We start from the raw sequence: 25917 nt of genomic DNA, 5'->3' as shown, positions 1-25917 counted from the left end.
CTCAGCCTGAGATGGCAAAAAGCACCTATTACAAACATACAAATATTTTAACAAGACAGAATAGGTAGTTTCCTTTGATCGTGTCTGACAATTTTCTGGAGTGATTTTAATTATATATCCTTGAAATTTATAACATTCTAAAAAGCGGCAAGCTCTCAAAAACAGATATAACGCACCTTCCCTTTTCTAGACGATGCCCTTTCTGCAAAACATATGCATTAAAAAAAAGAATTCCTTCACAGAAAGAGAAGGGTTAATAAAATAAAAATCTGAGAAGGCAGTGCAGAATTACATGTTTCTTGCCCTATACTTAAGGTAACAAGAATCAAGGAGTCAAGGATCCTTCGTTAGCATAGCAAGATAGAGAGATTATTGAAGCACACTGGGTCGGATTTTTACTTTGCACACCCAGAGTGAATGGAACAATCATAGCATTCAAATGGCCTAAGGTCATTTACTGCCTTATTTATTCTACATATGTCCATCCATTTGTACCAGGTGTTGAGTGGGTGGACCTGCTCTCCTTGATGGAGCTCCTGGAACTGACTCAAATAAAAAGACTCTCTGCTGTTTTTTTGTGTGGTCAAAAGCCTCTCGCAGAGGCCCTGAAAATTGGCCAGTTCTGGCCAAATTTCTTCCCTTTCCAGTTGAGGAGCTGAGAACTGACCTGGCCTGGCCTCTGTGGTTTGCTGCTTCAATGCAAATCTAGCCCAGGCCTCAAAATGACTCCGGGCTCTTGTCTGTCCCTTTTACACCAACAGTTAAAATCAGTTCTATTAATTAAAGCGGAATATTAATACAAGGGAATGGAGAATTCCTGATTTATTTATTTTGTATTGTATTATTCACAACAACAGGGCTACTAAAACATTCTAACTAGTTGAACATTTCATTTTACATTCATTAAAAACAACTTCAGAAAAATGCATTATTTAAAAGAAAACATCAAATAAACAAGAAGACCAAGAGCTAATACTGCAATTGATACAGGAACTGTGCAAGCTTGCATTTCAGAGCATACAGATTTATATTGCTGGACAGTAGTTCCTTGTGCTCCTCGTGAACTGTTTTGAAAGCAATTCTATTCCATCAGATTTCCCACTGACTTACCAACTTTTACAGTTAATTAAGTAGCATATTTAATTGAAAGTAAATCTCTGATCATTAAGTGTCGTTATCATAATTGGCACAGTGGCATTTGGCACCACACTCTTATTTAATGTTAACACCTACACAATCTCAACATCAAATGCTGTGTATCAACCAGTGCTTTATAGATAGCTGCAATGAACTCCGGAAACTCTGCACCCCAAATTTCAAAGCAATGCCCTACATTTTCTTACCACTCCTGTAAAAAAAAGTCACAAGTTTCCCTAGGGATTTTGTCATATTTTTCTTTCCATGATCATGCTGCTGTCCTTTTCAGAACATTAACTATGTGCCAATGGAGCACAGAATGACAGAGATGAAGTACCTAACTACCTCAGTATGAAGTCCCGATGGAATCAGGTAAATTAATGAGACTCATCCAAAGGTTATGTATGATCTATTACTTCCTCTAATTATAAATAATAATCCTGATCATTATGCTGGTTAGCTATAAAGAACTAAGATAAATGTGCTTAACCATGATTAATAGACATCAATGAACTGCATAGGTCTCTTTCGTTGCCATGGTAGCTCAAGGTGCCGCAGTTATTTCTTTTTGTTTCTTTTTTTTCCACTGGCACAGACACTAATTCTTTGGGAAGTAAATATGAATCTGCTTTGCAAATCACTTTTAGACTTTAGCAGTACTTAATGACCCTCTTAGCGCACCATTCCAAAGAGTTAAAGTACTTTTAAGAACACCTGAACAGAAGCACGTGATCACTGCAATTAAATAAATCATTTCCTGAGCAACTCTGTTAAAAAAAAGTCAAGTTATTTTCAACACTGGGGCTAAAATACTATCTGACAGCTGGAAGCCATAGCTTAATAGTGTGTCATAATGGCACAGCCAAAGCTGGAGAGATGACAGCCTTATCGTTTGTACTGCAGCCTGCAGTTCATTGCTGAAACCAGAGGCCAAATAGCTTAGGCACTAATGTTTATTTTAATATATCCTGAACTACAGCCATTTATTACACATTAACCAGAGCTACCCTTACTCTGGTAGTTCATGTCAAAGGTAATAGTTAAAAGGCAATAAAAGTTTTGACATATGTCAGCTGCCACGTTTGTTTTTACATGGAATGAAATACAATGATTGGAGAGTCAATGGGAGAAATAAGCTAAATCAGTTTTCTTACCATCATCATGAGTTGACATTCATTCCAACAACTGCCAGTACAGGCCATCAGCACAAAACATACTATTGTCCTTTGAAGACACTAAGATAAAGGGGATTGAAACATTTTTATTGTTTCCTTCCCTCATCTTCTGATGATCAAGAACCAAGGGAAAAAGATCTAAAGTAACTGGTGGGAGAATTGGAGGGGCACTGAGGAGGATGTTTTCATGTTCGGGGATGGTGGAGGTCTTGAACTCACTACTGGAAAGGGTGGATACAGACAGAATCACTCTTTGTAGTTAAAAAAGAAACTTGGGCACACACTTGAAGAGCTGTAACCTTCAAAGCTATGTACCAAGAGCTGGAAGGTGAGAATAGGGAGGAAACTGTTTTTCTACTGGCACAGATATGATGGGCTGAGTGGCCTCCAACTTTGCTGTAGTTTTCTATAATTAATGCAGAGGTGGAGCCCCAGAGATGCCAGTCTCCCTCCACTACCTTATTAAAATCACGATGAGAGAGCCTGGACAACAAGCAGAGTCAAGCCATTTCACTGACAGAGCAGACCCCTGCTCTGGGTTGACAAATAAACCTGTTGGACTTTAACCTGGTGTTGTGAGACTTCGTAGGGGTTGACAAGCCATTTGATCCTAGCAGCAGCTCCCAGCCCTGCATTGTATTATACACACACGATGTATTCGATATAAACTTTATGTAGACATTTATTTTTTCATATGCAAAATAATATTTTTCAAGGCATCAGAATTAGATAAACTCAGGAAAAGCAACCGGCAAACTAAAGATGGAGATAGTTATCGGTGTGTAGGGAATACAGCCTGCTTTGACTAATGGTGCTGTTTATTCGGATTAGATTTTGATTATTTGTCTCAGATTATTCAAATTAAAATTGACGGAAGTTTTCCATTCTAGAAGTAAATTGATTCCTTGTGATTTACGGAATGCTACACCAGAGGAAAAACTTCAGAATCTTAGTCTGTCTTGCAAACAACTCTCCATACAGCAAAGGGTTTGCTGCTTGCATTCCGTGTAGTTGAGTGACAGAAATAATTAATATTCTAATTACCTGCCTTTTGAGAAAAAAATCTGGCTCGTCTTCAAAGAAACCTGCTTTGCGAGAGGACTATTTTGATCTGGAGTGTCAAAATCTGGCTTGGAGCAATACACATACCATGGGCTCTTCCCATTTTGGAGATCCCCTGCTTCAATTATTGTACCAGACACATCATGCACTTAGAGGTAAAGTTCTGTCAATAAAAGCCTGCATCATAATCAACACAGACTCAACTAAGAGGTTCTGAAATGATTCCTCAATTTCTGACATGACTATTTAGATTTAGTGAGCCATTTAAATGATGTTAAATCAAGCATTGTCATGCAAATTATATGTATAATCTTTCGTCTCCGTGTCATTAGGTATTGTGCAAGTAGAATTCAAACATTAATTTGGCTTGAATGGCACAGTCTGGCAATGACATTTGTCACTTTTCAGAAAGAACAGAAGTATGTGCTGAATAGTCCATATAATTTTGGGCGAAAAATGTCTTGGCGAAAAGAGCAAGGACGATTTTTGTACATGGCGTACATCAATTGAGCAGTGGTTAGGATGTTTAATCTCCCTGCCCACAACATTAGCAGCAGACTTGATTCATTTTTCTTTTCACAGTCAAAGTTTACTTAAAGAGAACATGGAATGCCAGCACGAATCAATCTACTAATGTGCTGCTCACTGTTCAGAAGGGCAGGAAATCTGGCAAGCCAATTGGCATTTAAAGGGAGCCTGTGGCCTTCGAAGCGGAAGTGTGCTTTCTATAGGTGGCCAGTACAGTGTGTGTTACTGAGGCAGCTGTTACTCACAATAAAGGGTTGTGGTGGAAGAATCAATTCAGTCAGGTCTTTCAGGCTCAGGCAGGTTTATTGTATAGCACTTCCTCAGTACTACTAAGCCACAAGAAGCACCCAATACAAAGCGTCCATGCTGTCTCTACTTACAGTACAATTAACATCACTTGTTTAACTGGCATTTCTCTTAACAAGGTCATTGCCACACATTGTGATTAGTATTGACAGTAGCAAAGCAGAATGGCCAGATCCAAGCTCCCCATCCCACCCCACTAATTCTCTGACATTTGTTGCGGAAGTGTTCATGGAGCAAGTAAAGAATAGGGAAGAGATCCTCTTCTCCACTGGTGTATGTCAGAAACCCTAGAAAAACAGTCAGAAGCAGAGATGTGCCTGGGTAGATCAAAGCCAGCTCAAGAACTTAATTGCAGGTCTAAAATAAATTTAATGACCTTATCAGGGCTCCTAAGATCTAAATCCCATTCACATCCCTCTTACTCTCTGTAGTCCTACACTGCTGTACATTGGCACCTACACTTCCATTTCCCATGTTCCATGCCTCATCTTACAACCCCATCTTCTCTTGCACTCACACACTCAAAGCCTCGTATCATGCTTATAATGAAATGCCTTTCTTGTTCACACTTCTTGCACACTATGCAAAGCCACCTCACATTTTCAAAACCCTTCAACTTTGCATCAACTAATGCTTTCCTACTCTTCCTCCAAGTTTACACAGGGTACATGATGGGAGGAGGATGGCCAGAGTGTGTCAGTATAATCAAGTTCAGACGTAACAAAGGCATACATCAGGCATTCAGTAAAAGATGAGCCAAGCTGGATTAGAGATAGGCAATGCTGCAGCGGTTGTAATAGGTGCCATCTTGGTGGTGGCATAGCAATGTCATCAAAAATTCATTTCAGTGTCAAATATGACACCAAAGTTTCAAACAGTCCGGTTCAGCTTCAGACAGAGGAAAAGAATCATTGGCTAGTGTACAAAACTTGTGATGGGTCCATGGACAACGGCTTTGGTTTTCCCAATACTTGGTTGAAGGAAATGCATGTTCATCCAGTACTGGATGTTGGACAGGCAGTGTGACAATTTAGAGAAAGTGGAGACTTTGAGGAAGATAATGGTGAGATGGAGTAGGGTTACATTCAGTGTACATATAGAAATGAAGCTGTGCTTCCAGATGATATTGGAAAGGGATAGCACGTAGATAAAAAGTAGGAGGGATCCAAGGATAGAACACTGGGCGACACTAGAAGTAAAGATGGAGGGGTAGGAAGAGAAGCAAATGCAAGTTATTCTCTAGCTGTGACTGAATACATAAAAACAGCACCAAGTGACTGCAGTTGCACTCACCAGAAGCCAATGGAGAGGTGTGAGAAGAGGATGATGTGGCCAGCCATGTCAAAGGCTGCAGACAGTTGAGAAGGGATAGTTTACCTTTGTCAGTCACAGAAAATGGCACTCATAACTTTGATAAGAACTGTTTTGTTACAGTGACAGAAACCTGATTGGAGAGCTTCAAACATGGAGCTTGGGGAAATATGAGCATGGATTTCCAAATTGACAGCATGATGAAGAATATGTGAGGAAAAAGAACTTGAAGATGGGCAGTAATTTGCAATGGCAGGTTTGGGGAAAGAGGTCATGAGATGTCTTTTGAAGAGAGGAGTGATGAAGATAGATTTGAAGAAGGGGAGAGAGAGGGAACCATTAATAGTATCATATTATCTGTTCTTATTTCAACTAAAATGGAGCCTAGGAAGGGAGATTGGGTGGTTAATGGTTTAGTGGGAATTCAATGGTGCCCAGGCACATTCCATTTATTTGAATGTTTCAGGATCAGAACATATGGTGAACATCATTATTAAAGCTCAAGAGCAAGGAGTTAAAGTGCTCTTTAAAAAGAATATCTCCAGCTGTGGGAACCCTTTTGCCTCTGTCATCAATGCAGTCTTGTCTCTATCATCATGCTGAAGACCCTCATTTCATTGTGGCTCCTTGTGTTGTTCCCCATTGTAATTAGGTCAGAAACTATAGTTAAGCACTATTATGTAGGACACTCCATGTGGCTATCTTTCAGGAACCTATCCATCTATCCAAACAGTGGAATAATGACTTGAAAACATCATTGTTCAGTGTCTCCTCCACACTCAGCAGCGACGCTGTGGGTCAATGAACCCGACTGTTGCAAGTTTTGTCCATTGAAGGGTGGATTCTTAAAAGGAAGAGTGCACGAGGTGGCTCTTATTCCCAGGCAGTCAAAATTGCAATTATTGTACAGGAGCAAGGAGTGAAAAGGAGGATTGACGCAACATAAACATGTCAAACCAATTCCTACAAAAGTAGTCACAGACGTTTCGATACATTGCTGATGGTCAAACATCAGTTATAAATTAACGGAAAGATATTTATGAAGCATCCCACAGATGATGTGGATGAGGCACCAAGGCACAGGAGAGAATTTGCAGTTGGAAATACTCAGAGTCTTACACTCCACAATTCAGGGTAAAATAAAAATTATTTCTCCAGGAAATGGGGCACCTGGAGGAGCTCAGTGCCTGGTCCCCATGTGGCCCACATTCTCATGGTGCCTTCCAGAATGTGTGGCCATGAGGTGCAAGGCTGAGTGCAAATTCAGCAGGACCTACCGGACCAAGGTATCGGTGGTGGTTGCCAATTTTCCCATGGTGGCCTCAAGGCAATCGCATGTTGGATCCACACATCAGCCATAATATATACAGACTCCTCTGATCTCTAGACTGCTGAATGACCGTTGAAACTCTGCCTGAGGTTCCGCTGCCTCCCTTTGCATCTTCATCAGTGAGCTGACAGTCGCATTCAGAGACTCATCATCCACCTAGGGCTGAACGGGTGGCTGACCTCCAGCAGCTATTTGAGTGTCAGAGACCTGGGGTGTCCCTGCCTTCCATTGCAGCAGGTTTCAGTGATGTGTTCTCCAGAAAGTGACCTCGAATCTAACCTTGAAATATGCCCCACTGAGGTGCTGATGGAGGGTGCGAGTGAGCATTGTGATGGTTCTTCCTGTTCCCTCATCAGCCTCAGACATGCTTCGGATACTCAGAACTACTGGGCTGGCTAGCAGGCCAGTTTGCTGGTATGTGAAGAATACAAAAGGATATATTTAGTGGGCAAGATGAAGCTATTTCTGAGCACGTTGTACTCAGTGTGAATTGCAGGATTTGGTGAAGTGATGGAGCTGAGATTATTGCAGGAGGCCAAGCTCTGCATGGCCACAGGCATGATCCCTGTCCTCACTGGCAAGCTCTGTTGCAGCCTTCTTGAATTCAGTGGGGGTGATGATCTTTGCCATCCCTTCACCAGTCTCTCACTTTCACTTGTACACAAGTTTGGCCCATATGGAGACAAAATAAAGAGTTGTGATCAAAAGGGATGGAGTAACGTTTGGGTGAAGATATGTTCCATGTGTGCAACCTCCCATAAAGGACAGAGAATGGACTGTGAGCAAGACAATCGGAATGGTGGGGTCGTGAAAGTCTTGTTGAGAGAGTAAATGTTGATGTGTGTCTCCTATGACTGATTATGTGAGATCCGTGAGGAGAGTTTCTGTTTGAGAACATGATGCCATGCTGAGAATTTGTGAACAGAGAGAATTGAGAGAGGACTTAACTTTGTAGAGCAGATGAGATCATTCTATAAGGCTATAAGACAGAGGAGCAGAATTAGGCCAGACAGCCCATCAAGTCTGCTCCGCCATTTAATCATGGCTGATATTTTTCTCATCCCCATTCTTCTACCTTTTCCCCATAACCCCTGATCTCCTTATTAATCAAGGATTCATCCTCTTCCTACACTGGATGGCATTTCATAGACAGGCGGCAGCCAGGTTGACCTTCTGGGCAATGGCCTCCTGGACTGGAGAAGTGAGGTTTCTGTGGTTTCTCAAGTTATTCCTTGGATAGAGCATATGCCGGTGAGCCAGGACTCCTCAAATAAGGACCTCAAGGCCCCAGGCACCGAAAGCAGGTGCTGCCTTTTTCTTGAGGCTTTTAGCCTTTTCCCTCAGGGTTGCTAGCATCCTGCATGTCTGAAGATAGGTGGGCTGGAAGAGAATGATAGGAGTTTGCTGGACCAGTGTTTAAATATGGCGCCAGGATCTTTGAATCCACCAGCTGATAGCAGGCGGACGAATCAGAGGGAAACTCACTTGTGCGTAATTAACATGCTTCCAAGCATAGAATCTGATACGGGATGCTGCCATTCTGGCCAGAGGCAAAAGTGCCATCAAAGCCACCCACCACCGCACTTTGCCTTAAAATGGGAGAATTCCACCCTTCATCATTTTAAATCCAAGCTGAAGATGCATTCAGTCATCTTAGCAATCAGAAAATGATGCCTTGCAGTTTTAGAACAAATGCAACAGTATCATTAAGGAATTGTTTGCAATTTTAATTCTTTAGTGGATCATATATCAACTGTTAGGTTTCAAGAAATTCATCATGTCGACAATAACACTCTGCTCCTGATTTCAGATATTGTCAACCTACTCAGTTATATCGGTGAGCTTATTGGGTCAATTATTATAGGCTAAATTGTGTCGTATAGTGCCTATTCTTTAAGGCCCTATTTGGCTGCACAAAGATTGAAATATAAGCTCATGATGTTAGCACACACTTTGTGCAAAGCTAATATGATGGCAACACTGCTGATTTCAAATTCCATATTCCAGCCAACACCTTATCAGAACATCATACGGGTTAGCAGACTGTTAAATGGCATAAAAAGACTCTTCCCCAATCCACCAACTCTATGTAAAGGGATAATGAACTATGGACAGGTTAGTTGGTGAATTGTTTCTCCTGGCAGGCTAGTGCAATTGCACTCATTTTTGTACTTGCTTATACTTCACTGACAGTCTGCAGAAGATGGTTTACTTTTTAGGTTATTTAAAATCATGCACTGAAACAAGTTGCTTTCAGATATGGCCTTCCTCTGGGAACCAAATTTTGACTAGGAGAATGAAAAGAGACTGTGTAGAGAAGGATAGACCGCTCGAAGAGGGAGGAGGAAGGGCAGAAGATCTTTCAGCAAAGGTCACATCCACTGTATGCGTGCAGGAAGCAATTCAGCGAGGACCAATGTTTGAGACACCTTCACTTCATAAAACCGATCATGACTGAAATCTGCCAATGGTGAAAACCCCAACTGCAGCTTTAAATTAGGGCAAGGATGGCAGTGACTATGGCTGTGAAGGTTTAACAGCTGCTAGCGTGAGTTGAGGATCTCAACAGTGTTAAATGTACGAGAGTTAAGTAAAACATCTGATCTGAAAGGTTAAGTGCTGATTGATAGAAATTGCTTGTAGGTGGGTAATGAGGATACAGTGGATTACGCAGTGGACAGCCTCGTGGTGCATTTGGTAGGATATGTCATTTGAAGGTTGAATACACTTACCTCGGCAACTTATGTGAGATTGTTAACTTCTCTCTGCATCCACATTCTTAGCACAATATTTTTGGCATTGATGTCTACTATTACTTCTTCTCACAGGCTCCTGAGCATATGTCCGGAGGGCCTCTTGCCTCCACTGTATGTACCTCTCCACATCTTGCATCATGACCTCCAGCACATTGTCAGAACACCTTGGTGCACAGTCTCTCACACTTTTAGCCATATGTTCAAAGTTTCAGAGCATTTATTAATTTCCAAGGAATCCAATCACTTCCTGTAGCCATTAACCACCTCTTTAAGAGGATGCCTTTACGCAGCACCAGCCACTCATAATATTGGGCCCCCCATGTTCATGCATTTTGTCAATGTACTGCATGAGTGGCACTGGTTATATGTAGTGTTCATTTCATAGAATCCCTACAGTGCAGAATTCAGCCCATGAAGTCTGTGCCGATTCTATGACAGAGCATCTTATCCCTACCCTATCCCCGTAATCCCACAAATTTACCCTGCTAATCCCCCTAACCGACACATCTCGTGACACGAAGGGGTAATTTCACAAGGCCAAGCCATCTAACCTGCTCATCTTCGTACTGTGGGAAGAAACCGGGGTACCCAGAGGAAACCCACACCAGCACAAGGAGAACATGCAAATTCCACACACTCCACCCAAGGTCCGAATCAAACTCTGGTCCCTGACGCTTGAGGCAACAGCATTAACCACTGTGCCTCCCTTAAATAGCAGGCAACATAAATTTAACATGCTGCCTTCAAAACTATGAACTGGCACAGGTTAATTGTGTACAACAATATCCACAGCCATTTAACTGCCTACGTTTCTGTGGATGTTCTAATATTACTCACAGTTTGAATAGTGTGAAGCAGCTAATGCTAGCAGATAACAGAGAGTAGCTTTATGTGAATTGATTGCATTTTAACCAGTCATGCTCAAATTCCAGCCCAAGGGTATAATTATTTTTTTGTGCACTGGCATGCCCTCCCATTGTTTTAAATGAGGAAACTGTAATGAAGTGAAACTACAATGAAAATTGTGGTTCACTTGGAGCAGCACTTCCACAACGTTGGGTTGTGTCCCTCTGAACAGTAGTTTACTGACTGGAGTCAGCAACACCTAAAAGTCATATGTATGGGTGCGTTTTAACCACATGGCAAAGTAAAATGTCACCATTGTCTCATTATAACAAAGTGCACAATGCTATAACAACGGAACTTCGAGGTGCGCTGGGGGAACAGTTGCACAACTGTAGCCTGAATAAAACTCTAAACAGTCACAGGTTGCAAAGTTTGCTAGCCTGGATGTCCAGAAACAGTAGGGTGGAACACACTCACAACAGGAAATCTATTGAAGGGAAATAACAGGTGAGAATAGGTCATCAATTTCCAAGTGTAACTCTGAAACTCTTGATTGAATGAAGTGCTATGAATGCCAAAAAAAGCTGATATAAATTATGTTAATTCCCATCTTACAAAGGCCTGACAAGCCTGCATTATTGCATATTTTTAAATGAGACAGCCTCGTGTCTTGTAACGCATCAGCGTTCAGCCAGGATGAAATGGTACTCACCACTGACAATAAAAAGGGGCTGAAATACCAATGGTCTTCCTCTGTGGAAGTGGAAGTGTGGTGCAACAGATGACACTTGTGAAAGGCTTCAGAAGTAGGGCAACAACAATCCATGGTTTTCAAAAGGACTATAAAGTTGTCCATGTATGGCAATTAATCCAAGAGGAATTGATTATTCTCTCCCACCCTGAAACATTTTGGGGTCTTCAAAAGAACCAGAAAGGCAGACACCTGCTTTAGACTCTGGACCTTGCAGGAGATGCACGAGACAGAATTTCTCAGAAAAGCTTGGGAACTCACAATAGAATAATGTAATTTGGTACATCAGAATTTCCTGTCCTCACCACAAACTCAAATCCTTGTAACACTGCATTCTACTCTATTTTCTAGTACCAACTCAAATACTTTAAACTTTTATACAGTCATGTACACTGACCCAGGGTTGGATCTTGAGGGTAGGGGGTGGCGTGGAGTGTTTGCACTAACATAAAGCATGCAGTAATGAAGTCTTTGTTTATCCTACTTATCTTACAATACTTACGCCTCATATATTGTACTATCACATAAACACACATAGGTTTTAGTTGGGAATATTCTTGATATCTAACGTGTCTTGGATCATTAAAGGCCAGCTTGCCCTAAACCCAGTGACTGCAGTAGAATGTCTCTGCCTGCTCTTGTTTACATCAAAAAAGAACAATAGATTGACAGTTTCTTGCACTGTTGAACAACGTACCTGCAGTCCTTGTCCGTCAACAGTGACAGAGTTCGCTCTTTGTATCTTGGTGCGTTCTTCTGATTTTTTCATTTGTAGGGAACTATCATCTCTTCTTTTCACAGTGGACTGCCTTTCCTGGTAGTAAAAATAACAATGGAATCTGTTGAAATAGCACCATAGATTGCATTTCTGAGGACTAAATTGGTCACCACTACTTTTGCTGAGCTGTTCAAAATTTCTGCCATTTCACCATATTTCAACTGCTCTTACACTGAGGTGATGGTGGACAACTGGCTCATTCCCTGTGATTGCTGCTCAATCTGTTATATATCTAGCAATGAGCTAAATATTTAGAAGTGCTTATAATTCATCTGTAACATTCCTGGGTGATTCTGACAAGTGCACTGAAAGCCACCGGGGAGGGAATTGCTAAATATTTAAAATAACTTTAATCGTATTCATAATCTTCACAGTTAAATCGATGGAGTAAAGCTGCAGCGAGTTTATTTAGACACGGTAAACACCCTTTCCACACACCCCCTTCCTCTCAACATTTAGTCCCTGAAAATGCATGGGCCTCAATCCCTATAACAACATCATGTGCATGTTCTTTGGTGCTGGCCCCATTGAGTTCATGCAGGTCACCTTATTTGCATGGGTTCAATGGTCACTGTAAGGAACTGCATGTCTCAAGTGCTCCATGCTGACAGAAATTTTACAGCATGGTCACCATTGCGGGAGGTCATCCAACCTTCTCCCGTCACCACCAACTCCATTGCCTGATGTATTTTTTTATCGTGGTTCTGAAGTACAACAACCAATCTATAAAAAAATGGAGTTCCAGGTTGTTTTCCTAGGCTAGCCTCTCCCATGGAGCTTATCTCCCTTCTTCTGGAGACCTGTATGCCTCATCACTGGGGTTGCATTGACCTCCAGGGTAACTCTGGATACATAATCGTTTTGAGAAGTGGTGCTCCTACATTAGAAATCCTCACTGCCAGCCTCAGCCCTGCCCACTCCACAAACGAAGCTGAGAGGTGATCCATGCCCTACATTAACAAAATTGAATATGGAACTAAAGTCAAGACTCCGAGCCTTTAGGCCCTGGAACCCAACTGATGCTGTGATAGGATCCACTGGAATCAATGAAGGAATGTGAAGTCATATATTTTAATAACACATTCACAGGTCTCTTTCCTGGCAGGACAACCGTACTTACAACCAGGCAGTGAAAACAATGTGATTGGGTAGAACCCACATTGAAGATGCCAGTCTTAGTGCAGTTGCTGCACTATAAATATGATATCATTTCATCAGGACGAAACTTATTCCAATGGACTGAAACCTAAAATAACAACATACAGTTCCTGCTGCATTGATTTGAGATTCTACAACTTAAACTTTGAGAAAAGTAATCATTCAGAAGAAACATCAGACGACAGTGCTACACAGTTCTTATTTTCTCCTCTGCTTTCTATTCCTGGTCATGGGTAAGGAAGTTTCTTGTCAGCGTTGCCTGGTTGCAAGACAGAGGTAACAGCCCAACAGTGTTTCAAGTTGATCATGCCAGTCCTTACAAGCACAAATAAAAGTGCTTCAACACAGAATCTCAGAATATATGCATATCAACACAGGGTGACCAAAAAGACCCACCCAGACTCAACCTGACAAGAAACAACAATATTCAGACAGCATCACAGTCACATTTTGAGAGATATTTTAAACCATTTTCCAGACAAAAATAGTTTCATTTAACCGTTGTGTGTTTTAAAGTGCATTTGCACAAGCTGTTTTTAACGTTAGTAAGATGTGGTGCTTCTTAGTATACAGATGAGTTCGCGCTGAAGTTGTTCTGTTGTTTTCCTAGAACTGTAAACAAAATACAAATGCTTAACTTGCCTTGCCAAATGATTAAAAAAAAGTTGCACCCTTATGTTGGGAGGTCCCTAGTTCCAGGCATTCAGCATCAGGTGCCTGGGAAAGGCTTTTAGTGCCATGGAAGTGTCAAACTCACCAGTAATGTATCAATAATGTAAGATTTAAGTACGTCACACCTCTAGGGTAAGTAACATTGATTTGTTGACAGAAGGGATCACAGATAAAATAACGTATTATAACCTCAAAGATGTCAGGCTAATGAAGTCAACAGTTTTATTAATCTGTATGAACTTCTTCGGCTGACAGCCCAGACTCTCAAGTAACCCAAGAAAATTAACAATGCAAAAGTCCTGGTTCAATTTCCAGATAGATCTTTAAATAGGCACCTGCATTTCTACCAATTACATAAAGCTGTTTAAATATTAAATTGGGATCCTAAGCTCATCTGACTTTTTCATGGACATGTGGACACTGTGCAGATTAGATCTAATTGTGTCACATGTTGACCAACCTAAACACTGGCATTTAAAGGAATCACTGCAAGCTATTCTATGAAGTACCTTGAAGAGTATTTGGCAAGCCTTGGCTATGGACCAAGTCCTGGCAAGTGGGACTAAGTGGGCAGGTCAGGGCATTTCATGCATTGATGCAGACTCGATGGGCCTAAGGTCTCTTCTGCACTCTTGTATTCTGTGATTCTGCGATTCTATACCAAAGACAGCCTAGGAGTTCTTTGTTGGAAGAACAAGAATGTAGTCTGCTACAACCTGTCCTTAGTCTCAAATCCAGGACCAGCTTACTTGTCCAAAAGGTCAAACCCAAATCCTGACATGGATCCTTTGGAAGTACAGATGTGCACTGCTTCTCCAATGTCACATGCCAAGAATGAGTGGGAACTCCCTAAACTGGGAGCCCCATCTCCGGCTTCTTGTCATCCCTTCTCACACCCAGCAGCTACGGGGAGGCACCAGTTGGAAATGGCATCTCTTAAATGGCCTGCAGAATAGTCCATATAAGGCATATTTGGATTCCAGCTTAATCTCGCCTTTCTAACATGCTCCCATTCATGTTGCAGCAAAAGCATTTTTAAAGAGCAAGGTATTTTTGTTCCATTGACTTTAACAACATCAATACAACTTTCTCGAATACAGTAATTCCCCACTTAACATTGATTCGCTCAACATCGCTTCCCTATAATGTTGCTGACACAGTAGAGAGTCTACATCATTTGAGCAATGCAGCTTTCACAGTTCACATCGACGCATGAAATGCCCTGACCTGCCCACCTAGTCCCACTTGGCCCAGAGCCAAGGCTTGCCAAATACTCTTCAAGGTGCTTCATAGAATAGCTTGCAGTGATTCCTTTAAGTGCTAGTGTTTAGGTTGGTCAACATGTGACACAATTAGATCTAATCTGCACAGTGTCCATACGTCCATGAAAAAGTCAGACAAGCTTAGGATCCCAATTTAATATTTAAACAGCTTTATGTAATTGGTAGAAATGCAGGTGCCTATTTAAAGATCTATCTGGAAATTGAACCAGGACTTCTGCATTGTTAATTTTCTTGTGTTACTTGAGTTTAGGGAGTTCCCACTCATTCTTGGCATGTGACATTTGCACATAAGCCACTTTGTTTCACGTGGATATGGAGGTACCATCTTGATTTTGTGAGCTATAGATCACCTTCAAAGCCAGCTTTTCAAACTGGCTTCTGGGGGAAATAAGTAGTTATTTTCAAAGAGCTGGGAACGCAGAAACCTACCGCTCTGCCAGGACTAGACACTCTTCTCATGACTTTGCAATCTTCCTAATAAGAAAGGAGCCTCCTTGTACGCATTGTGCCACATGGACACATAGGCTCCATTTTGTTCTTGTTTGAGGTTATTTGAAGCTTATGATTAAAGCGTTTAATAATCTCTTAAAAACTTGAAAAAATCCTAATAAGCAACGATAGAGAGCCTAGCTGATTGCAGTAAAAGAAAACTGTTACTTTAGAAATTAAATGAGAGGGTTTAAAGTTCTTTAAGGCCAGTTGAGACCGGGAGTGTTTGGACTACCTCCTACAAAAAGCATGGACTGAATGTGTCAGTAGTTTCAGAAGACTTGATAACATTGTCCCCAAAGCTTAATGCAAAATCATCCAACTTAGCAAAGGAACTTGGATTTGAAAAGGAGGAGACAGCAAACTCAGTGAAATTGCTCATGACCCCTAGAGAAGAATTGTTGAGTAAGGATTTATTTATTCATTTGCTCATGGGTGTAGGCATCACACAAGTCACATTTCATGCTGCCCACATCCCATGAAAGAATAGACCAGATTTAATTTAACTAGAAAAAGGGTGCTGAAGAAAAGCAAACTGTTATAACAGCGCCTCCTCAAACGTTAACAACAAAATGATTGTCAAAAGCTTCTCAACTAATTAACGATGCATTGGAAATTTTTAGCGAGGACAATGCAAAGAGAGAACACAGTCATTTTGTTAAGGGTCATTGACATTTCTGCCCCTTCCACCCATTAACTTCACCATTCACCATCCCTACAACAAGCTCAACCATCACTGCTGAGTATTATTGTATTTAAATGTATAATTATTTTATATTTATTCATATATTTTACTTTTAAAGTTATTTCATTGAGGAATGTACAGTACTTGTACAGTATTTTGACTTTTTGACTTTTAATGTTTTTATTCTAACAAGAGATATTTAGCAGAACCTAACTTCAGTTTATACATTAATTTTTGTGGGAAAATCTGAGTTGCTTAACATTTTTTTCACTTAGAATTACATTTTTCAATAATGCAACAAGGACATTAAGTGAAAAATAAAATGCAGCTGTTGGGAATGTCCATTGATGTTTATAAGGGAAGGGTGGGTGTGTTCACATTATAGGCAAATGTCGAAGAATAAAGAACAAAGAAAATTACAGCACAGGTACAAGCCCTTCAGAACTCCAAGCCTGCACCGACCATGCTGCCTGACTGAACTAAAACCCCCTACCCTTCCGGGGACCATATCCCTCTATTCCCATCCTGTTCATGTATTTGTCCAGATGCCCCTTAAAACTCACTATTGTATCTGCTTCCACAATCTCCCCCAGCAGCGAGTTCCAGGCACCACCACCCTCTGTGTAAAAAACATATCTTGTACATCTCCTTTAAATCTTGCCCCTCACACTTTAAACCTATGCCCCTGAGTAATTGACAATTCCACCCCGGGAAAAAAGCTTCTGACTATCCACTCTGTCCATGTCATAATTTTGTAGGCTTTTATCAGATCACCCCTCAACTCTGTCATTCCAGTGAGAACAAACCAAGTTTCTAAAATCTCTCCTCATAGCTAATGCAATGTCTTTTTCAAACTTCATTTCTGGAGGGAGCAAGGTCTTCAGTCAGGCTGTTGCTCCTATCTTTCAGAAGATGATGACGAGCAGACAGATCTCGGGGTACATGTGCATAGCTCCCTGAAAGTTGGCACCCAGGTCGATAAGGTTGTCAAGAAGGCGTACGATGTGTTAGCTTTTATTGGTAGAGGGATTGAATTTCGGAGCCGTGAGGTCATGTTACAACTGTACAAAACTCTGGTGCGGCCGCACTTGGAGTATTGCATACAGTTCTGGTCACCGCATTATAAGAAAGGTGTGGAGGCATTGGAAAGGGTGCAGAGGAGGTTTACCAGGATGTTGCCTGGTATGGTGGGAAGGTTTTATGAGGAAAGGCTGAGGGACTTGAGGTTATTTTCATTAGAGAGAAGAAGGTTACGAGGTGACCTGATTGAGGCATACAAGATGATCAAAGGATTGGATAGGGTGGACAGTGAGAGCCTTTTACCACAGATGGTGATGGCTAACACAAGGGGACATAGCTTTAAATTGAGGGGTGGTAATTATAGGATGGATGTCAGAGGTAGGTTCTTTACTCAGAGGGTAGTAAGGTCGTGGAATGCCCTGCCTGCAGCAGTTGTGGACTCGCCAACTTTAAGGGCGTTCAAATGGTCAATGGATAGGCATATGGATAACATTGGAATAGTTTAGGTTAGAGGGTCATTAGATTCGTTCCACTGGTCGGTGCAACATTGAGGGCCGAAGGGCGTGTACTGCGCTGTAATGTTCTATGTTCTATGCAATGAACTTCCAGCCTTTCCTGTTATCACCAAATGGGTGGAATTTTCTGTTATTTGCAGAGAGTGCTGATGTGGGGAGAAGCCGGCCTGCAGCTCACAGATTGCACAGCTGGCTCTAGAGAGATCAGGATGCTGTTCATAAAGGGTGCCCCGAATTGTGATTTTAAAAAAATCCTCTCACACACCCAACGTGCACATGGGCAACTTCCCATCCCCACAAGGATAGGGGCAAGCTTTGCCAATGGGCAGCACTGGGGATGGTGTTAAGATACTGCATGCCCAGGTATGTCCATCTCATCCAGGAGGCATATACTGAGCTGTACACCCCCAGCAGGTTCCCTTCACCTAGTTCATGTTTTGTAAAGCAATTGTAAACCTCGCCAACACGCATCATGTCAGCCTGGAGGCAATTCCTAACATTGGGGGGGGGGAGGGGGGGTTACATTTGGCAGGAAAGCCCTTTAAGCATGAGTTTCCTGACTTTTCTGGGTGGAAATCTCATTATGTTACTGACGAGCAGTGGGGAAAACCACGAGATCTCGCCAGCAAGTTTCACGTTTTCTAAGTCCTGCCAAATTTTGCATCTACGTCACCATTTGCACTCACGGCCAACATCGGTGTAAAATCACAGCATACATTTCTATTTTCTCTTCCTGTTGTGTTAGTTTTTAATTCTGGGACTGGTCTTTGGGGAAATGGCATTATTTTCCTGGACCATTCTGGAGGTTGGTGGGTACATTTCTGTTGCTGCAGCTTCTATGCAGAGAAGTTGGCAATAATTGTTTTTATCTAGCACTAACAAGGAAATTGAGTTTGAGTCTGTTGCCAGAATTTTACTGCCTTGCCCGTGCGCGAGGCTCACAGAACAGAAATTTCCATTGGCCTCAGGTGGATTTTACAAGCCCCGCCTCAGCAAGGTTGTAAAATCCCACCCTATGTTTCCCATACCTCTTCACTACCCCATTTAGCTACTTTAATGCACTTTTGCTGCCTTTAGCCTTACTGAGTTGATCTTCACATATCATTCACTGAGTTTTCACCTCTTTCCAGTTTTCAGGAAAGCTGATGGGGATCAACATCCTGATCTCTCAAACAATCAGAGAACACAGAGGGAAAGAACTTGGGTTTGTGATGATTCTTTGGCTGGAATCTTCCCGGTCCCTTGGATGGTAGGACAGGCTGTGAAACTTGAGGAAAGTCTCAGCAGAATGCTCTCCAACACTGTTCTGCCTCTGAATGAGCTTCCTGGGGTGTGCTGCCACAAGAGTCAGCTGCTTGCTCCATGGCTAATCAGTTAACTAAAGGTCCAATCAAGGATCATTATTCCACACTCTCAGGGAGTTCCCAGAGCTGGATGGGCTTCCCGCTGAGTCAGGAACTGCACAGCCATTGGAGACAGGCTCCTGGCAGTCAGGGTTGGAGTGTCACAGAGCCTTCAGTCAAAACCCCAGAGAGGTCTGCAAAGCTGAACCAAACATGGCCATGACCACCATCGTTCCTGTGAAGGGGTTTGCCTTCACACTCATAACCCCAAGAGATCTGATCCTTCTAATTTTTTTCAAATCTTCCATTCGAATGCACCATCATCTTGAAACATCCTCGTAGGCAACCACCTGCCTCAGCAACGCCCACCGTTCCCAGCAGAGCTGTCAGAAATCCAGTCCTGCAAGTCCCTTCATGGGCCTCCGGCATCGTTGTTCCACAAACAGTCTTCAAATTAACTTTGAAGGTGGAGGCAACCTGTTAATCGGCCAAATCCCAAATGATTGTGAAGCAGTGAGGTCATCGGGCATCAGTGGGGCCAAGATCCGGAAATGCTCCAAACCCCTAATTATTTTCCACATCCAGATAATTCCAGCCTTTAAAAGCTATCCAATTAACCCCACTCACCTGCTGTCTCTCCAAAATTCTTACCCATTATTCTCTACTCTCCCTCTCTTCCATTGTTCTATTCAGCCCTACTGAGGGCATCATTTATTTTTAATTTTCCAAACAGTCTGCACTGAAAAAAATTAACCTGTCCTTTTCCTACAGCTGCCGTGCGCTTCCAGCATTTTGTACTTTTATTTTAGCAACACAATAGTCATGGTTACCTGACATAATTAGTTCAGAATGGGGTCCCATGCGTGGTGCAATAGAAACAAATCTATGAAGTAATTCAAGAAACAATGAAGTGTTAAAATGAAAGCATCAATGCCTTCTATAGACCTGGACTGTCTAGCCTGCAGGATCTGTCTTATCTGTATTTACATCTTTGTGAGATCAATTACATCTGTTAGTACTCCAAATGCGGAGGGACAGTGGGGTCAGAAGAAAACCATTGCCTACAGTTCTATCAGATCTAAGACTGCCATTCAATACAAATCCAAGATTGAAGAGCTTGTCAACAGCTGAACTTTAACCTGTAATGACTTAAAAGACTCAGGGTGAAAACATCCTCAGTAAACTCCCAACCCATTGTTATCCTAATCTACTGCCTGTGAAGGCCCAGCTCTTAGAAGTCTGCTAAACTAGCCTTTCCCTGCTCTTCCCCAAGTGGTTCAATTTTGCCAAGTGTACATGCAGCAGGTCACAGCACATCTTTACAGGGGAATATAGCAGCCCAGTTCAGGGGTTACACGCCACACTCAGGCCTCTACTCTACAGCCCCTCACACTACCCTTCTTCCAACAACCATAATGGAGGAGGGCAAATACTGAGCAGTTCCTTGGCAGTCCCCAGCTTACTTCATTTCAATGCATGTATCTTTTATTTGTTCATTCATGGGAGGTGGGCATCAATGGCTGTTCCAGCATTTATTGTCCTTTCCTAATTGCCTTTACCTTTGTTGCCCTTCTAGGGGCTCTTGCTTTTTAAAACATTGCCGCATAGTGTCATCACATGACAAGCTGACACTCACACAGAGACGGGGAGGCTACCAAGCTGTATTCAGTGAACCCATCACTGGCATTGTTACAATCTCTGTAGACATTCAAACTTCCAGCTATTTCCTGAAAGAATGAACAACAAGACTTGCAGCAACAATTTCATTTGATATGAACATCTGAAATAGGGACAAAAGTAGACTATTTGGCCCCTCAAACCTGCTCTACCATTTGATAAGACCATGGTTGATCTGCTTGTGTTTCAAATTCCACATTCCCATCTACCACCAATAGCCTAACAAGAATCTATCTACCTCTGTGTAATGTCTCAGGAAGCCCAGCTGGAAAAGAACATGTTTATTACAGAACTGAAAGTAAAATCACTACCCTGGTGTGCACACACTATAGTCCCTGTCTGGGACTACAGCTCAGCAGGCCCAGTCCTTCTGCTGCCCACATGGGCTCCCTCAAAATAGTAAAATGACTGCTTTAACAATCTTTACAAGAGCATGCCCAACTTCCCTCACCAAGTGTCTGTGCCAGCTCGTGACATGCCCCGTTTCCCTCAGTGATGAAAATGGCTGTGCTAGAAATGGGGGGGGATAGGAATTCAAGGCTCGAGCCTCTCACACCTTTACTTGCTGATCTGATACAATTCGGCTCTGTCTTGTGATGGAAAATCTGACCTATTGCCTCCATCTTTCTGTCCAGCCGAATTCATAGAAGGTGTGGAGATTCATGCACCTTCTATTCATTTCCAAAAGTTCAAACATGGAAAACTCATTGCTTGATTTTCTGACCATCGTTATCATTCTCTTCATGTGAAGCTCCACACCAGAAATATTAAATCATGTGATGAGGTTCAGCCAGTCTGGCTTTTGCAGTTTCACTAACATTTCTTTTTGTGATGCGTACGACACAAGTGCTAGTTCATGTTGTATTGTACACTAATGAAGCTGTTCTGTTATTCACACTGTTATTGCTTCTTATAATCATTTTCATCCTATTTTCAGGATCCAAAATGAAATGCAATTCGCAATACTTACATATTCATTTCTTTTAAAATGTTACTGCAAACAGACTTTAGTTGGTAACAGTTGAGGCTGCCAACTAAGTTAAAATTAGATATGCAAGGTACCTGCCAGTTCAATTGATGCTGGTTATAGCCAGGTTACCTAGTTACGCCAGTCACAGGTCAGCCATTTGGTTCCAGGTTTACATGCTCCTCAGATGAGGGAAGGAAGAAAAAAGTAGCACATTTGGATATAAACTGAATTTTTCATTGATATCGATATTTATTTTAAGCAATTGCTGTTATGGTCAGTACTGCTATAAGTGAGAAGCACTTTTTCTCAACAGGTGTGTGAAATAATTATTCCGAACAATATTGCAAACATTTGGAAAAGCTATGGAAGGCAGATAGGTATATGTTTTGAAATTATGCTCACAGAAACTAACAGAATGTATGCTACCCCTAAAAGCAAAGCTTGCAACTCAAGACTTGTTTTCTCGCCGTGTATTCCAGTGTGATTAAGAGTCACTGAATAACTGCCAGTCATACTCATTAGGATTTATGATTAGGTGTCTCCAATTGTTAATTAAGTCCAACTAACAGCACCAGCAGATAATAGTTACTTTCTTTTTACTATATAATTACAATATAATTACCCACAGGATATCAGAACTATACAAAACCTTCTCACTAAATGTGCCCTCATTAGAAATCAACTTATAACGCACAATTATTCAGTCAACCTGAATTAATTGAAACATTATTGCATTAATGGATGTAACATTAAGTACCAAGACCTGGTAATTTCTGTGGAGTTAGGGTTTCAAGTACAGAGAAACCTGCTTATTATGATAATGTTTTACATTCGAAACCTACTCATTATCATAGAATTCCAAAACACTGCTCCATTCCCCATTCATTTCTATGTAATTTATCATGTTTCAGGTCATAATACAGCTTAATGTCACTGATTATTGTATCTAGGTTACAGCATCCCAACCAGTCACAATTAACCCATGTTAAATATGAAAACATCTTTAAACCTTTTCACACCCCAACTGTATGTGAATGACCTCATTTTCCTTTGTCAAACGTTCTCCTCTTGTCCTCTTACTTCTGCTGGAGTGCAGTTTATGGTCACTGATTATGCTTCATCGCCAAAGTGGCCACTCTGCCTGAGAGAGTCTGGTCAGCGAATAGTAGTCAATGGTGGGCTATCATTCCAGTTGTAATCACTAGTTCGTGAAACCTGGTTGATTTTCCCTTCTTTGAGCCAGGGAAGTGGGAATAGTTCTAATTCTGCTGCTGCTACTGCAGTCAACATCAACCAACTCAGTGCAAACAGGAATTGAAACAGATCTCCATTCACATAACTCAGCTAATATAATTCTGTGATGCTATGTCTCTTTTTTTCGTCACATTTAGGTTTTGGAGACACAAACATATGAACGATCAGTACCTTTCAATTAACTTGTTCCTAAATTTGCTTCTGTTTCAGCATAATTAGTTCTTGAATTTAAAGCTCTCTGAATGTGAAGTGACTGTTTGGGCCCAGACTCTGGATTCAGACTACATTTGCGCTATAATTACGGTATCAGTCTGAAGTAAAATCATTTCACATCAACAATACAGTTACAATATGATGTATCCTCAGGGCAAATAGTCACAGTCTATTTCTGTCTTCTTATGTAGCAGAACACTTGTCCTGTTTTCAACACTTTTATGAAGAGTGAACAAATCCATTTGGCTTGACATTTCCCTACTGATATGGGAGAAAATAACTCAGCCCCTTCAAATCCTTATCAAAAATTGTCAACTGAATTTCCCCAATTGTAGATTTATGAACACTACATAAAACTATGGAAATAAAAAATTATGTTAAATAAAGATCAAAAGAATTCATCATGCAATAACACAAGACCCTTTGAATAACTTCTGGAACTTGACGACACGTTGGCACAGTGGTTAGCACTGCTGCCTCATAGCACCAGCGACCCAGGTTTGATTCCTAGCTTGGGCCACTGTCTGTGTGGAGGTGGCACGTTCTCCCTGTATTTGCATGGTTTCCTCTGGTTGCTCTATTTTCTTCCCACAGTCCAAGGACATCTGGGTTAGGTGGATTGATCATGCCAAATTGCCCCTTAGTGTCAGGAGGACTAGCTAGGGTAAATGCATGGGATTATAGAGATTGGGCCTGGTGGGATTGTGGTCGGTACAGACTCGATGGGCTGAATGAATTTCTTCTGCACTATAGGATTTTATGATCCTAGTTTGAAACACTCCAATTGCTGAAACCTTTTGGAGATTGCAAAAATCTTATAAAAGTAACCTTTGTTTTTTTGCACAACTAGTCCAAGCTGGTGTTGGTGCACAGTGAAGAAATCATGTCACAATGAGGTGTTGTAATGTTAAAAACTTTACTTTCTGATGAAAAAGAGAATAAAAGATCAAAAAGGGTTAATTTTAACTAAACAGGTTAATACAGCCCATAATAAATGACTTTGGTCATTTGTGAAATGAAAAACAGCCTTTCGCGGTGTTACACAGGGCTCAGTGTTGGGGCCCTTGATCTCTGTTGTATATGTTAATAATTTAGGCACAAAGGTGGGTGACATGATTGGGAAATTTGCTGATGATACTAAAATTGGCCATGAAGTTAATAGTGAAGAGGATAGCTGTTCACTCCAGAAGCATGTCAATGGTTTGTTTATGTGGCTGGAGAAATGGTAAAAGGAATTCAGTCCAGAAAAGTGAGAGGCATTTGGGAGGGCAAACAAAGCAAGGAAATACTCAATAAAATGGGAATATGTTTAGATGGGCTGAGGAAGTGAGAAGCTTTGGAGTGCATATGCATAGGTCCTTGAAGGTGGCAAGACACGTGGACGAGGTGCTCCAGAAAGTATGTGAAATGCTTTCCTTTACGAGATGAGTTACTGAATACAAAAGCAGGGATATAATGATGGAACTATATAAAATGTTGATTCATCCACAGCTTGAGTTTTGTGTACAGTTCTGGTCACCGCATTACAGGAAGGATACAATTGCTTTGGAGAGAGTGCAGAGGAGATTTACAAGAATGTTGCCAGAGCTTGAAAATTGTAGCCATGAAGAGGGATTGGATAGGCTAGGGTTGTTTTTCCTTTGAACAGAAGAGGTTAAGAGGTGACAAAATTGAAGCTTACAAAATTGTGGGAGGCCTAGCTAGGATAAACAGGAAAAACTTGATTCCTGAATTGAATTATCAGGGGGCATAGCTTTAAGGTGATTGGTTGAAGGATTAGAGGGGACATGAGGAAAAACCTTTTCACCCAGAGCGTGGTGATCTTCTAGAATTTATTGCATAAGTTAGTGGTTGAGGCTGAAATGATCAACTCAGTTAAAAGATACCTGGATCTGCATCTGAAATGCTGTAACCTGCAAAGCTAGGGGCCAAGCGCTGGGAAGTGAGATTAAAATGAATGGCTAATTTCTTTGTTCTTTCTATTGGCTAGTGCAGACATGATGGACTGAATGGCCTCCTTCTGTCAAGTATTTTTGCTATGTTTCTATGGTTATTTTCTAGAAATTAACATTAATTCTAACTGTAATAAGAAATTAATTACGCAGAGGCCATAACTTCCCCAGAGTGGCAATTAACCTGCACTACATTTCTTCAGTGTCTGTCTTGCCTGACCATCCTTACCCAGGCTGGATGAGATCCAAGCTGCACATGGGTCCCTGCATTGATAATTGGAAACCAGAAGAATCACAGCAAAGAGGGGAATGCCCCCTTTTACAGCACTTGCTGCCATAAAGCAAGTTTAAAGGTCCCATTAAAAATAACAGGCCATAGAGAAAGTAAATGTCTACGGTAAATGGCTGGAATTGCTGGAGGGGGCTTCGGACATTGGGACCATGGACATTGGGAGGGTGGAAGTGGGGCTGGACATGGAGGTGGGCACTGGAACTGTTGGGAGATTGGGTCGGATTGGAGGTTGGTGCGGGTCCAGGTGGGTCAGGTCGGCTTGCCAGGGGTGGGTTGGGTCTGTTTGGAATGAAAGTCAGGTCTTGGGGGAAGAGGTCCAGCCAGGTTGGGTGGGAGTGAGGATCGGGTCAAGACAGTGGGAGGGGCATGTAAGGAGTAGGTGGAAATCCTTTTCAGTGATGGGGAAATCCCATA

At 41.7% G+C, this 25917-nt stretch overlaps 1 protein-coding gene across 1 annotated transcript in view; it reads right to left on the bottom strand.

The window, feature by feature from the left end:
• Positions 1-25917, bottom strand: part of dgkb (diacylglycerol kinase, beta) — a 677279-nt gene that overhangs the window by 405391 nt on the left and 245971 nt on the right. Inside the window, exon 13 of the mRNA XM_080216552.1 lies at positions 11900-12016. Coding sequence (XP_080072678.1) covers positions 11900-12016 — 117 coding nt within the window. The remainder of the gene's footprint in view (positions 1-11899; positions 12017-25917) is intronic.

Source organism: Carcharhinus amblyrhynchos, chromosome 2 (genome assembly GCF_965287045.1).
Source record: "Carcharhinus amblyrhynchos chromosome 2, sCarAmb.v2.hapA, whole genome shotgun sequence".
NCBI lineage: Eukaryota > Metazoa > Chordata > Chondrichthyes > Carcharhiniformes > Carcharhinidae > Carcharhinus > Carcharhinus amblyrhynchos.
The sequence above is the reverse complement of the archived record's forward strand: the minus strand, read 5'-3'. Positions and strand labels throughout refer to the sequence as shown.